Source organism: Buteo buteo, chromosome 16, assembly GCF_964188355.1.
Source record: "Buteo buteo chromosome 16, bButBut1.hap1.1, whole genome shotgun sequence".
NCBI classification, from domain to species: domain Eukaryota; kingdom Metazoa; phylum Chordata; class Aves; order Accipitriformes; family Accipitridae; genus Buteo; species Buteo buteo.
Window position 1 is genome coordinate 15,692,541 of NC_134186.1, and position 12,838 is coordinate 15,705,378.

Genomic DNA, 12,838 nt, shown 5'->3' on the forward strand with positions numbered 1-12,838 from the left:
AGTGCTGGCTTCAAAAGCTGACTTCTTTTCCTCGTGACAGGATGATCCATTTTCTGCGCTGGATATTCACCTAAGTGACCATCTCATGCAAGAAGGGATCCTGAAAATGCTACGGGAAGACAAGCGGACCATTGTGCTAGTAACTCACAAGCTGCAATACTTACCCCATGCTGACTGGGTAAGAAAGCTCTTCCCGTTTTTTCTGAGGAGGCAAGAATGTGGCATGGATATGTCTTGCTACAAACAAGGCTTTCACTGCATCTTTCCACCAAGTGGTGGTTTAGTGAAAAGAGACATAACAAAGATCTTTTGAAAATTAGCCAGTGAGTTTGGGGTGCCATAATTTTGGGATTCCTATCTTGGAACATCTAAACAGGTTGGATTCTCATAGAGCTGATACTTAATATTCTCATGAAAACAGGCTACATTTAAAATATATTTATCATCCAAAACCATTAATTTTATTGGAGAATTTTGCTCTTTTTTTTATCTCAAAACAGTGAAATGTTTGAGTAATGTATTTGCCTCTGCTGGGATGTTACAAGGAATTTGTCTGTGCTGTCACAGGAAAAGGTGTGTTTATGGATATTGAGGTGCATGGAAATACCAGGGAAAAAACAGTATTTCCTTGTGGTTAGTGCTAGTGCATAATATATCAAGAACATCTTTACCCTTTGTATGTTGGCAAAATTTTAAGAAATGCGTAGTATTCAATTGTTTTGTTAGGTTTCTTTGTTATATCTTGTAGTTTACAGAAAAAATGAAGGTATGCTTTCTATAACAGTTTGCAAATGCAAATGTCAAAGATTAAGCAAATCAAGCAGGATAAGGAGGTTTGGCTTTTTGGATCTTTGGTTTTAGTTCATTGGTTCACACTGGCCTTGCACTTAGTTCTCCTACAGTTATGCAGCTACAACATCACAGGTCTTCTTGCCCAGAGGGATTGATGACTGCAATTAAGCCTCCTATCAGGACTTCTCTGTCATTTGCAGCTTGCAAACACTATAGCAGCAGTTACTCTGTCTCAAGAAATAATCGTATTTCAGCTGCTTTCTGTTCTTCATATTGGCTTGCTGTAAAGTTGCAGATAGACATTAATCTTGTTCTGATCATGTTGTTGGTGGGCAACATTTATCCTGTATGGTGTCTGCCATGACCTTGTCCCTCAGTTGTACACCTTTAAGAATTACTACTGTTCTCAACATAGTTCTGGTTTTCCCGTTAGTGTGTCTCAGGATACAGGAATTTTTTGCCTTCTTCCCCTCCCTACGAGGTCTATCTTAACTTCCACTTTTTCAATTGTTATATATTTGCATTTTTTTTAATATGCACAGCTATGGCCTTTGTATCAGTATAATCTTTTTAATTTTCTTTATGAATGTCAGACCCATTTGTAGGTGTTTGTGTTTTATGAGATACTCTGAGAATTATTTTAATTATCTTCTAATTTGGCTTCAGTATTGTTTTATGAAATATACTGTTCCAAACAGCCTGTAGGACAGGAAGGACTTGTATTAATTAAGTTTATAATTAAAAAATATTTATTAAGAAATAGTTCTGGTTTTTTCCCTAAGCAGAGGTCTCATTAAGCCTTAGCAGGTCTTACCCAATGGAGTGCAGCAGGAATATTTATCTTCTCTTATTAAGGAATTGTAAATAAAAATATAATTTGAGTATATGCGATGGCCCTCCTAAATCTTTGTAGCAAAACCCTCAGAAGAATTCAAGGTCCAGCCTAATTACAGGTTTCCTGAATAAATTGACCACAAAAAAGATTCTTGTTTGCTTTATTTTTTCCTTTCTTCTGGTGTAAATTCTTCGCAATGAGTGGAATAGATTATTTTCCCACCCCCTGCCCATGGAAATTTCCAAGTTTCCAGGGAGAGAGAAAAATACTGCATTAACTATTTTCTAATGATGTCACATGGGTTTACAATCCACACGCCTCATTTTCCAATTCTGCTTGTCAGATCTAAAGTGAAGGTAGTTACACTGTGTGTATAATGTAGTTACACTGATATAAACCTGGAAACCACACCCTTCAGACTTTGTCTTGCATATGTAATTTTTTTTTCAAACTGTCCACTATTTATGCTTTTAAAAGCTTTAGGGATTCAAATTTTCCTTATCAGGTCCATGATATCAAACAGATGGTAGAGCCAGCGTGCTCATATCTAATTGCCTGAATGAAGGCAAAACACACTGTGCACAGTATGTTACTAAAAGCCTTTTCCTTTTAGGAGGTAAGAGAACTCTAATATCTGATCTTGCTAATGACTTGTATTTAGGAAGAGTAATGCACTCTCCTGTCTGCTGACGGGGTCCCTGTTCTTTCTTACTTAAAAGCAGCCTTCCTTTCTGAAAGCATGAAGTGCAGGAAGTTCCTGGTTTTGCAGCATCTTGAGTGAAGGGGGTAAAGTCAAGAGATAACTTCACTGTCTTTTTAGAAGACAGATTTGTTTGCAGAAATAGTCTTTATTTAAGAAAAGAGAAAATTCTCTCCAGACAGAGCAATGTAGCTTTAAAATGAATAGACACGTGGCTATTTATCTCACCACTTGTCTTTCTAACTTTTTAGATAATTGCAATGAAAGATGGTAACATCCAGAGAGAAGGAACACTCAAGGACATTCAGAAATCAGAGACTGAGCTCTTTGAACACTGGAAGACATTAATGAATCGACAAGACCAAGAGCTGGAGAAGGTTTTTGATGGGCAGGGCAATCGACATTTGCAAAACATGTGACTTTTTTTTTTTTCTTAGGTTGAAAGCATTAGCAAGGATTGACATGCTGTGTGTGATTTCTAACTTAGTAGGAATGTAGTATTACTATTACCATTATTATTTATCTATTAAGAGAAATTCCTTCATCTGGACATCTCATACTTTCTTGATACTGTTGCCTCTGATCCATTCTTGATAAGAAGCCCTATCAAAATATTCTTGTCTAAAGAATAATAAATAGGGCCATTTTAGGAAAAGCATTGGTAATGTGCAATACTGACCACTGCTTCTCTAAATATGCCTGAATTTACTCATTGCATTGGGTAGAAGTTTTTCAGATGCGCCGATATCAAGCTCTCTAAATCATTAACACATTTTGTCTTTAATACTACAACACAGGAAGAATGAGATATTAATCTTAGTTCTTATTAATTCAGCGATATCTGTCCAAGTTAAGATTCCAAGAGGGTTGGGATTGACAACCTGAAATTAATGTCAGATATTTAATTTATATCCTTAGGTTTTACACAGAGGTAGCAAATCAATCACTTATGACTCCCTGCTGTAAGATTCTCACTTTTATTTTTCACTGATGGTCTGATTGGAAACAAATTTTGTTATAGCTAGTAATTTTTATTTTAGTCATTCTCTGGCTGAAAACACATGAACTGTCCATTTTTAGGAGACTATTATTGAAAGAAAAACTGTTTTGGAAAGAACGAACCTCCGGAGGACTATGTATTCCCGTGAAGCTCTGCTGAAAGATGATGAAGAGGATGAAGGTAAAAGGGCACCCTTTGAGCCCAGTACCACTACATTACTGTTTCACAGTTGCATTATATTAGAAAGAATTAACATAATTCAAACTGGCAAGAGAATAATCATTTTTCAGGTGGGTCGTGGTTCATAAAAGTGATATTTCCATTGATTTTATCTCTGGACTACAGTGATTTCAAGCATTCGGAAATCATAGCTTCCTCCAAACTTTTGAGGGTTTTTTCCTTATACTTGAACATGTTTTGATAATGAAAGAGGAATAATATTGAATAATTTATACTGGGTGAGCCTCAAACCTGTCAATAGCTAAGCACACTTGTTTAAAGTTTTACATAGGAAAAATATCAATTCATTTTTATCAAGCTAGTACTTTTTTTTTTTTTTGCAAAAACATTGCTGAAGGCATTGATTGCCTAGTGCTAAGGTTTTTTGCTTCTTTTTAGCATGCATTACTACTAACTTTAGCAGGTTAATATGTGCATGTGTAAACAGTTAATTTCACCTTAAAGCCACTTTTTATCTTGCATGGTAAGACCTGTTTTGTAGCTGCCACTTGCCAGTCCCTACTAAAGGTGTGTATGATTAAGTCAGTGTGGCTGTACTTTTTTCTTGCTCATTGCAGAAGAAGTAACAGAAAGCGATGATGAAGACAACCTGTCTTCGGTGCTACATCAGAGAGCAAAGATGCCCTGGAGAGCCTGTGGCAAGTACCTCAGCGCAGCAGGAATCCTCCTTCTGCCACTGCTGGTTCTGTCCCAACTGCTGAAGCACACGGTAATGGTGGCCATCGACTACTGCCTGGCATGCTGGACCTCAGAGGCCATTTCTGTGAAGACAGAGCTAGAGCTGAAAAACTGCTCCGACTGTGAGGTATGCAACACCTCGTTCACCTTCCTTTTATGATTTAACTGGTGGTGACCTGCTGCTGTCAACCTCTGCTCCAAGATTTGCATATGATGTGCTATATTTCTAGTAGTAGAGCCTTTCCAGAGTATTTTGAAGGTTAATGCATTTTCAGGTACACAGTGCAACGAAACTGACAGTTAAGTTTTGTGCAGTTGTTCTCCTTTTCCTAGATTTGTTGTATTTTCATCATCTAGCTGATGTGCCTGAACCTTGGTCTCCAAAGTAATTTTGATATTGTAGTTCTTTTTTCTTTTTCCTGTACTGTTGCATTCCCACTGCAAGTAGGGCTTTCAGGTTTTGTAACGTACAGGAAACACAGATTTATTTTTTTTATGATGAGCACACTTTTTTGGTTGGTTTTTGTGTGAATTCCACATGGAACTGACCACAGTGTTACCTAGCAGGTTACTCTGTATGTATAAAGCAGTAGTGGAGGGATTTTGTTAGAAGTGGGATTGTTTTCTTTATCGGGATTTAGTGCCTGAAAATAATCCACGTTAATGTTCAGGAGGTGCATGTGTAATTTCACTGGAGTCATACTTTCATCTCTAAAATATGCTTTATTGATGCTGGGTTTTAATATGAAATAAGTATTTCAAAATAAAAACTATTATATTCTGTTCCTATTCAAAAAATAGACCAAAACAACAAAGCTGTAAGAAATGCTTTGAAGATGTTTTTTTTTCCTTCAGATTAAATTATCAAATATATCTTTTAAGGGTTTTTTGTAGTATTCTATGACTTCAAATTTCTGATTAATCTCTTATTTTCATGCAAACAGTCCTCTGTCCAAAATAATAAACTATGGTTTAAGATGGTTGAAAATCACTGGCAGTTTAATTTAGGGAGGAAAAAGGATTTACTCCTTAGATTTTTTCGGTCCTGCATTTGTGTTTTTACAATAAATTTTAAACATACTTTACAGTGAATAATTTTGTTACTCTTTCTTTGTTTCTTAGGATTTCAACCATTCTCCATATTCAAAAGTGTTCAGCATTCTCTGCTGTCTTGGGATTGTATTATGTCTGGTCACATCAATAGCGGTGGAGTGGACTGGCTTGAAAGTCACCAAAAAGCTACATTCTTCTTTACTAAATAAAATTATTTTGGCTCCAATGAGGTATTCCTGACTGTAACACAAATTGTATTGTAGTCATTTTGTGTTCCTTACTTCAAGGCAGTCTTCTAAGCACAGTTTTTTATTAAGAAGTTACTGTGAATCATATTTTTTTTAATTTGTCATTGAAAATCACCAGGTATCAAACTACTGAGCAATTTTTGAAAATGGTACCCAGGCTGCTTGAGTTCCTAGACACTAGCCAACTGTTTTTACTGCCTGACTGCAACTTTAGAGATTTACTTCCATGCATGTTTAATTTCTCTTTGCTGTTTTTAATTGGAGAGAAAACGCAATTATTGATCAATATGTTGTACAGTTAATTCATAGTGTGCATCATAATCTTAATCACTGGAAATACTTACTGTCAGGCAGCAATTGTGAGAGCCTATGAAAGATAATGAGCTTAGACAAGTGTCATCACAGGCATCATCAGAGTACACTGGGATGCACAGCTACTGGTAAAGGCCTTTGTCCTGCTTAAGTTTTCTTTCTGATGCATGAAAGGAAAGTTGTAGTTTGATTCAAACCTGCAGCTGTTACTGCACATTAGGAAAAATACTTTCTTATCTTTAAGCCAACTGTATTTGACCCAGAAATTATGGAGAAATAATATACATGGAAAACCTCAGAATTTTTTTTTTTAAAACTCTTTTTTCAGGATAGAATTAGACTTCAGATTCAACATGAGTTATGGAACAATTAACAATTACAGAGCAATAATGAAGTTTGCATTTTACATATACAAATACAAAGGAAAGTTCTTTTAATAAGTTATTCCAACATCTGTTCCTAGTTATGCATTTCTATTCCCAGAAAAATGCAAGACTTGCGATTTAACTTTGTTTGCATTTTTCATGAATTGAAGAGACCTCAAATTGCAAATCTGAAAGGATTTTTTTAAAATGTAATCATGTGATTTGTGTAGCTTAAGCAGTAGAGGGAGCTGAGGACATGCTTGCTGTTGCGTTACATTCAAGATGGCCATTTTAATGGAAAGCCATGGTTATGGGGAAAAAAGAAACCTTACTGTGGCTGTCAATTTATTTGCTTGTGTCTGTGATACAGTACCTAGCTTAAGGAAGACAGAAAAAAAATTTAAAACTATTCTAGTATCAGTATTGTAATCTTTCCCATTCCTTGTCTCATTTTAGGTTTTTTGAAACAACACCTCTGGGAAGTATATTGAACAGATTTTCAGCTGACTGCAATACCATTGACCAGGTACTGAATAAATATATTCAAGCTGCCAAATTATCCTATCTTTCCCAGTCTGAAAGACTGGATTTTCATTCATTGTGCACTCATTTAGATGAAGTTTACTGATGATCTATAATTTTGACTACTGTATCAATTTGCATCATGATTTTCTAGGTTCAGAATTAATTCCTCATCTTAAAAGGACATAGAAAAACCATTTATTTAAGATGCCCTGTATAGAAAAGGGAAGCACAATTAGATCAACAGCGATATCCCCAAATTAAGAGGATCTACTTCTTTTAGAAGTGGGTAAACACATTAACTTGGCACATATGAGCAAATGAAATGAGAAAAAGGCAAATGCTGTTGCCCAAAATAGAAATGACTGAAATTCAAATTATCACCACTTACCCCAGACTGCACTGCCAGTTCATAGGACCGATGCAGACACTGAAATCATCTGTTGCATCCCATCTGTAATATTCTGACATGAGGATTGTGGTCCACAATGGCAGACATGAAGCAGCCCCACAGAAGTCCCTTCAGACTTTCCCAAAACCCAGGAGTCAATTCAAAAGAAGGCCTGTATGTTTAGTGCTTCAAATCCTCAATTTTTTTTTTCCTTTTGTAAGTGGGAGAAATAAAAATGAAACAATGCTGTTTTAAACTTGGTAAGTTATGGAAGATTCTGTGTGCTTATTCTTCTTTATCTATACAGCACATTCCAGCTACCCTGGAGTGCTTGAGTCGCTCCACTTTGCTGTGTGTATCTGCTCTTGCTGTCATCTCATACGTCACACCGATGTTTCTCATTGCCCTGGTTCCCCTCGCAATCATGTGTTACTTCATCCAGAAGTACTTCCGAGTTGCATCACGGTAAGAGCATAAACCTGTATCATTCTGGCAACAGAAACATCTTCTGCAATGCACAATTGTATTGCAGAATTGCAGTTCTGGGGAACTTCATGTTTAAATTCGGTCCTGTCAAAGCCATGGCCCTGTCTGAAAGGGAGCCGAATCTACTACAGTGAAAATGTGCCATTTTACAAGTGCTTTTGTCTACAGCTCTTCAAGCAGAACTTCTGGGAGGCATGAGCAGGGTCTTTGTCCCTGATCAAAGTTCCTTAGAGTTCACAGGACACACAAACCCAGCTGGATTCTGTCCTCCCCAAAGGCTGTATGCTGGGCATGTCCAAGAAATTGTGGTGACATAACAGGGAAACTGATGTCTGCCTGTCCAGGTAGAAGTGGAAATCTGTAAAGCCAGGGAGAGGCTGGAGAATGCAGTGTAACTATGGTACTGCTGCCCATTAAGTATCCAATGTGCACAAGCATCCTCTCTTGTTCTGGGTGCCTTTTGGTTTTTAACAAGTTGCAAAATTTTAGCCATATCTGTGATTTTTCTCCTTCTAAGGTGATCCAGCTTCCCTCCCAGTGGCACTCAAAAAGCATTTGCAGCAATGCTGCATTTATCCCTTCATGTATGCATGAATCAAGAGGGAGTCTGCAACCAATTTACTTTCTGATGGAAGGAACTGAGGCTACATAGAATTTCACCCCACATGTGCTTCCACTGGTTTGATGACTAAACATGATATTGAGAAGCACAGCATAACGATGAGTACAGGCTCACATTTATTCTACTGAGTGTATAAGCTATACTGTTAGCTGAGTGAAAAGTTGTGCTGTCATCTGGGGATGGAGAGGGGGGAGAGAGGAGGTTGCATTTCGCCTTCTGCTTAACTTGAACTCTTATTTGCAGTATCTGAAGCCAGAATAGTGTTTAAATGAATAAACAATTTATTATAAGAAATAGGAGTATAGGAGAAACAAAGGAAGGCAGCAAAGGGAAAAGACCCATTTGAATTCCAGCACTGTTAGTATTCAAATCTTAAAAGAAAAACCCTCCTGGGTTCTACGTTCCCTGCTCAGAGACATGCAGCACTGCCTTGCAATCTATCTGAACCTTACATATATAATTATTGTGATAATATTCCCTTTCACTCCCTGGGCCTGTTTCAAGAGAATAACTGCACAACAAAACTGGCATTTTAGAGAATTCTTTTCCTAACCCTTTCCAGGGACCTGCAGCAGCTGGATGACAGCACTCAGCTACCATTACTCTCCCATTTTTCAGAGACTGTCGAAGGTCTTACCACCATCCGAGCCTTCAGGTATAGTTTTTTAAGAAACATACATTACCTTGCTTTTGAATATCTATCTCTGATTCTGTTCTGCAATTGTGTAGTTGTAAGTAATGGTTATTTGGATCACCTGGAAAATCCAGAGTCCCCAAAACACTGGTAAGGGGGAACTCCAAAACATTGAAGAACTTTAAGCATTTTGCATGTGAAGGAGTTACTGTAGAAAAACAAGCTAATGTGTGTCAGCTGCCCGGCAGTAACTTTTCATATACTTGCACGCAGCCTGAAAAAAAACTTGGGGGCAAATGTGATTTAAGAAGCTAAATTAGCTTGCAATTACTGCAGCATGCGGTGTGGCAGACTGTGCGCTTGGACAGTTTCCATGGAACAACTAATATGCACTAACTTGTTATACTACAGTAATTTGTGTATGAGTTGATGTCCTGGTAAGATAAACTGTGCATGCTAGTGACTTCAGAGGATACAATAGCACCCTAAATTATTTTCAGATTGCTAGCTGAAAATGTGGTTGTTCATACTGACCTTGAAAATACAGAAGCTGGAGGCAAAGTCTTTGATCGCCTGTTTTGATTCATTTTTCTGTCCACATTAGCTCACAGGAGCAGCCCAGAAATACCTGATAACATGCCTGGGTTGTGCATCTGTGTCGTGGTTTAATCCCAGCCAGCAACTAAGCACCACACAGCCACTCACTCACTGCCCCCCCACCCAGTGGGATGGGGGAGAAAATCGGGAAAAGAGGCAAAACCCGTGGGTTGGGATAAGAATGGTTTAATAGAACAGAAAAGAAAAAACTAATAACGATAATGATAACACTAATACAATGACAACAGTAATAATAAAAGGATTGGAATGTACAAATGATGCGCAGTGCAATTGCTCACCACCCACCGATCGACACCCACTTAGTCCCCGAGCGGTGATCCCCTGCCCCCACTCCCCCCAGTTTATATACTGGATGTGATGACACATGGTATGAAATACCCTGTTGGCCAATTTGGGTCAGCTGTCCTGGCTGTGTCCTGTGCCAACTCCTTGTGCCCCTCCAGCTTTCTCACTGGCTGGACTTGAGAAGCTGAAAAATCCTTGACTTTAGACTAAACATTACTTAGCAACAACTGCAAACATCAGTGTTATCAACATTCTTCTCATACTGAACTCAAAACAGCACTGTACCAGCTAGTAGGAAGACAATTAACTCTATCCCAGCTGAAACCAGGACAATCTGTGTTACAAAAACAGCAGTCACACTGATACTAGCAGAGGTGCCAGTAAAGCTACTGCTGAGCTTACCAGCTGCTTTCCCTGCACTAGTGCTATTCTTGTCTTTTCCCAGTTGACTCAAATGCGGTCAACTGTCTTCCACACACATCTCATCTAGATGTCTACACGTTTTGTTGGTTAATTATTACTGTTACCATTCTATCTTTGAAACAGTACTGCTTATTCCTCCTAACATATAATTTTTATTTTATAATAGAAGTAATGCACAAACTTAACTTTTCTTAAATTATTCTAAATAGGGTATAGATAGCTTAATGAAAGAACAACCAATTTAAGAGTTTGTTTCTTATTGACTGAAGATATCTTCCTGAAGAGTGGTAGAACAGCATAGTATTTTCCATTATTAATTACTATTATTGGATATTTAATTCATTAAGTGCCAAGAGTGTTCTTTAGTTTGTAGCTATGTCTATGTTCAGTTTTAAAGAAATTCAATTTCTCTTTTAATTGTTGTTTTTCTCATTTATCCATAAATTCTTCTGCTTCATCAACAGGATCTTTAGAGTATTATGGCCGTATGTTTTCAGGTGTTGATGCAATAAATAATATTCAATACTATCTAGCTAATATTTTCAGTCTTTTGGAGCATTCCCTCTTGATTCTTCCTGTCACCTTGAAATGAATTCCTCTGTTAAAAGAATTGTTTCATGCCTCCTTTTTCTTAAATCCTGCAGTAACTGATGTGTTTCTGACCCAAACAGCCATGTGCATTCAGCAAGTTCTGTATTCTATCTGCCTGCCAGTGTCCCGCATCAGCTGGTAACCTAGCTATTTTTAGGACTGTGTAGCTTTTCAGCTGCCTAACATGTTAGCAGCAGTGGAGTTTAGACTTGCTAGCTTGAGCATCCCTAAAAATAACACTAATTCAGGAATCCAGTCATTAAGTTAGGTGCCAGTTATTCGTGGAGTGTCCTTACCCTTGGTAACTCTCCGTCCTGCACTTACTCAGAATGCATAAGGAAAGAAATTAAAAAAAAAAAAAAATCCAGGGGGAGACCAGAAAGACAGCTACTGCTGCAGCTATAAATACACCTTCAGCAGATGCCCTGGCCTGATTTATAGTTTGCTATCTGGCACCTCAGATAGCATTGGTGCTAAACAATCGGTAAAATGTAAATGTGAAGGCTTCTGCAATGACCAATCTGTATTCTGAGAGGCCTGGTGATCTGGGGCCACTTTCTGATATTTCTGCAGTACTCCACCAACAGTGGTAACTTTGTCTGAATCCCTGTTCCACGTGCATATGCATGACTGACTCATGATGCAAACCTCACATCTTCTGAGGCATATCTGCATCACGTAATACCTCATGGTATAGAGATGTGAAAGTTAAATGTGAGTGGATTGGTTCCAGAAGCAGTACAGCCACCTCTGTATGGTAGGGCACTGAGGGCAATTCATCCTGAGAAAGGCAGGGCTAACTAACTCTGACACTGTGTGACACTAATGCTCACTTTTGGGAACAGCCACTCCAGGCTATGCAAACACGCTTGGAGCCAGCCCAGGCCATTCTCCATTGCACACAGCAGACATGTCTCTTATGTCTTGACACATTGGCTAAGTTGTGAACAGCTGAATTATTTCCACAAAGTGGCACTTATTTCTTATCCTCAGAAGCATAAATGATTTATGTAAAGTTGTAACTTTATTATACTGTAATCAGAAGAAGGATTAAGATACTCTGCAGTGAACAAATTTGAAAGCTTCTCTAAGCTATGTACTTCACACTTAAACAAAACATTGTCATATCTTTCTCTCATATCAGTATAAGGAGAGCTGAGTTTATAAACAAGTAGTGCTTGTTGCACCGTAATAGCTAAGGATATAAATAGGGCCAGGTTTTATAGGGGGAGATTAGCAAGTTTGTTAACTTGCTAATGTAATAAAGGTGGGGAAAAAGGCAAGCTTTGGGTGCTTCAACTAGATCTTCAGGCCTTCAAGCTTCTGTTACTACCGTGGAAAAAGCTTTTGTGCCAGACTTCTCCTTTATTATTAGACATAATTATTGATACACTTTATTATTAACACATCACATTAATTTACACCTATGCAAATAAATATGCCCACCTAAAAGGCATGACTGACTGACTCGCATGCTTGCCAAGACCCTGGTCTAAATGGGCGTAACAGGGAATCATCTTCCATATCTGCTGATTTCAAGGCAGAATTCATTGATGCAACTATTCTGATGAGAGGGTGCAGATTCACTATCATAAACTGTAAACAGACCTATTTGCCATTAATCTTATTTTGTGTTCTGTGGCTAATTCATGGGGGAGTGAGGGGACATGATACGTTTCTTTCCAGTCTGTAACTTTTGTTGCACCATGTGCTTCAACTTTTGTTTTCCAAAGTGCTCCATTTGTTTAGTGATAAGAACAAACATGTTTGTCTAACACTGGAGCTACCATGACTGGCCGTACTTTGAATTTATACTTCATAAATGGTTACAATTTCTAGGCGTTGCAGTAACATAAATTTTAAAACTTCTGCTTATATGATTGAGAAGAGGAACTGTGTTCTGATGCATTAATACTTCTTTTCACAAGTACATGCATGTGTTCTCTCATATATTTTTAATGTTTTTAGTTTCAGATTTGTCTTTCTTAGTTACCGTGTAATAAAATACATTTAGAAAATGCCCAGTGTGATCCAGAAGTCCCA

At 37.9% G+C, this 12,838-nt stretch overlaps 1 protein-coding gene across 5 annotated transcripts in view; it reads left to right on the plus strand.

The window, feature by feature from the left end:
• The window catches only part of ABCC8 (ATP binding cassette subfamily C member 8), an 80,906-nt gene that overhangs the window by 55,495 nt on the left and 12,573 nt on the right, over positions 1–12,838 (plus strand). For all 5 annotated transcript variants that reach the window (XM_075047976.1, XM_075047978.1, XM_075047979.1 and 2 more), the window contains 8 exons: positions 41–178; positions 2,579–2,704; positions 3,408–3,507; positions 4,125–4,372; positions 5,368–5,528; positions 6,680–6,749; positions 7,444–7,601; positions 8,807–8,899. In XM_075047976.1, the coding sequence (XP_074904077.1) occupies positions 41–178; positions 2,579–2,704; positions 3,408–3,507; positions 4,125–4,372; positions 5,368–5,528; positions 6,680–6,749; positions 7,444–7,601; positions 8,807–8,899 (1,094 nt within the window). The remainder of the gene's footprint in view (positions 1–40; positions 179–2,578; positions 2,705–3,407; positions 3,508–4,124; positions 4,373–5,367; positions 5,529–6,679; positions 6,750–7,443; positions 7,602–8,806; positions 8,900–12,838) is intronic.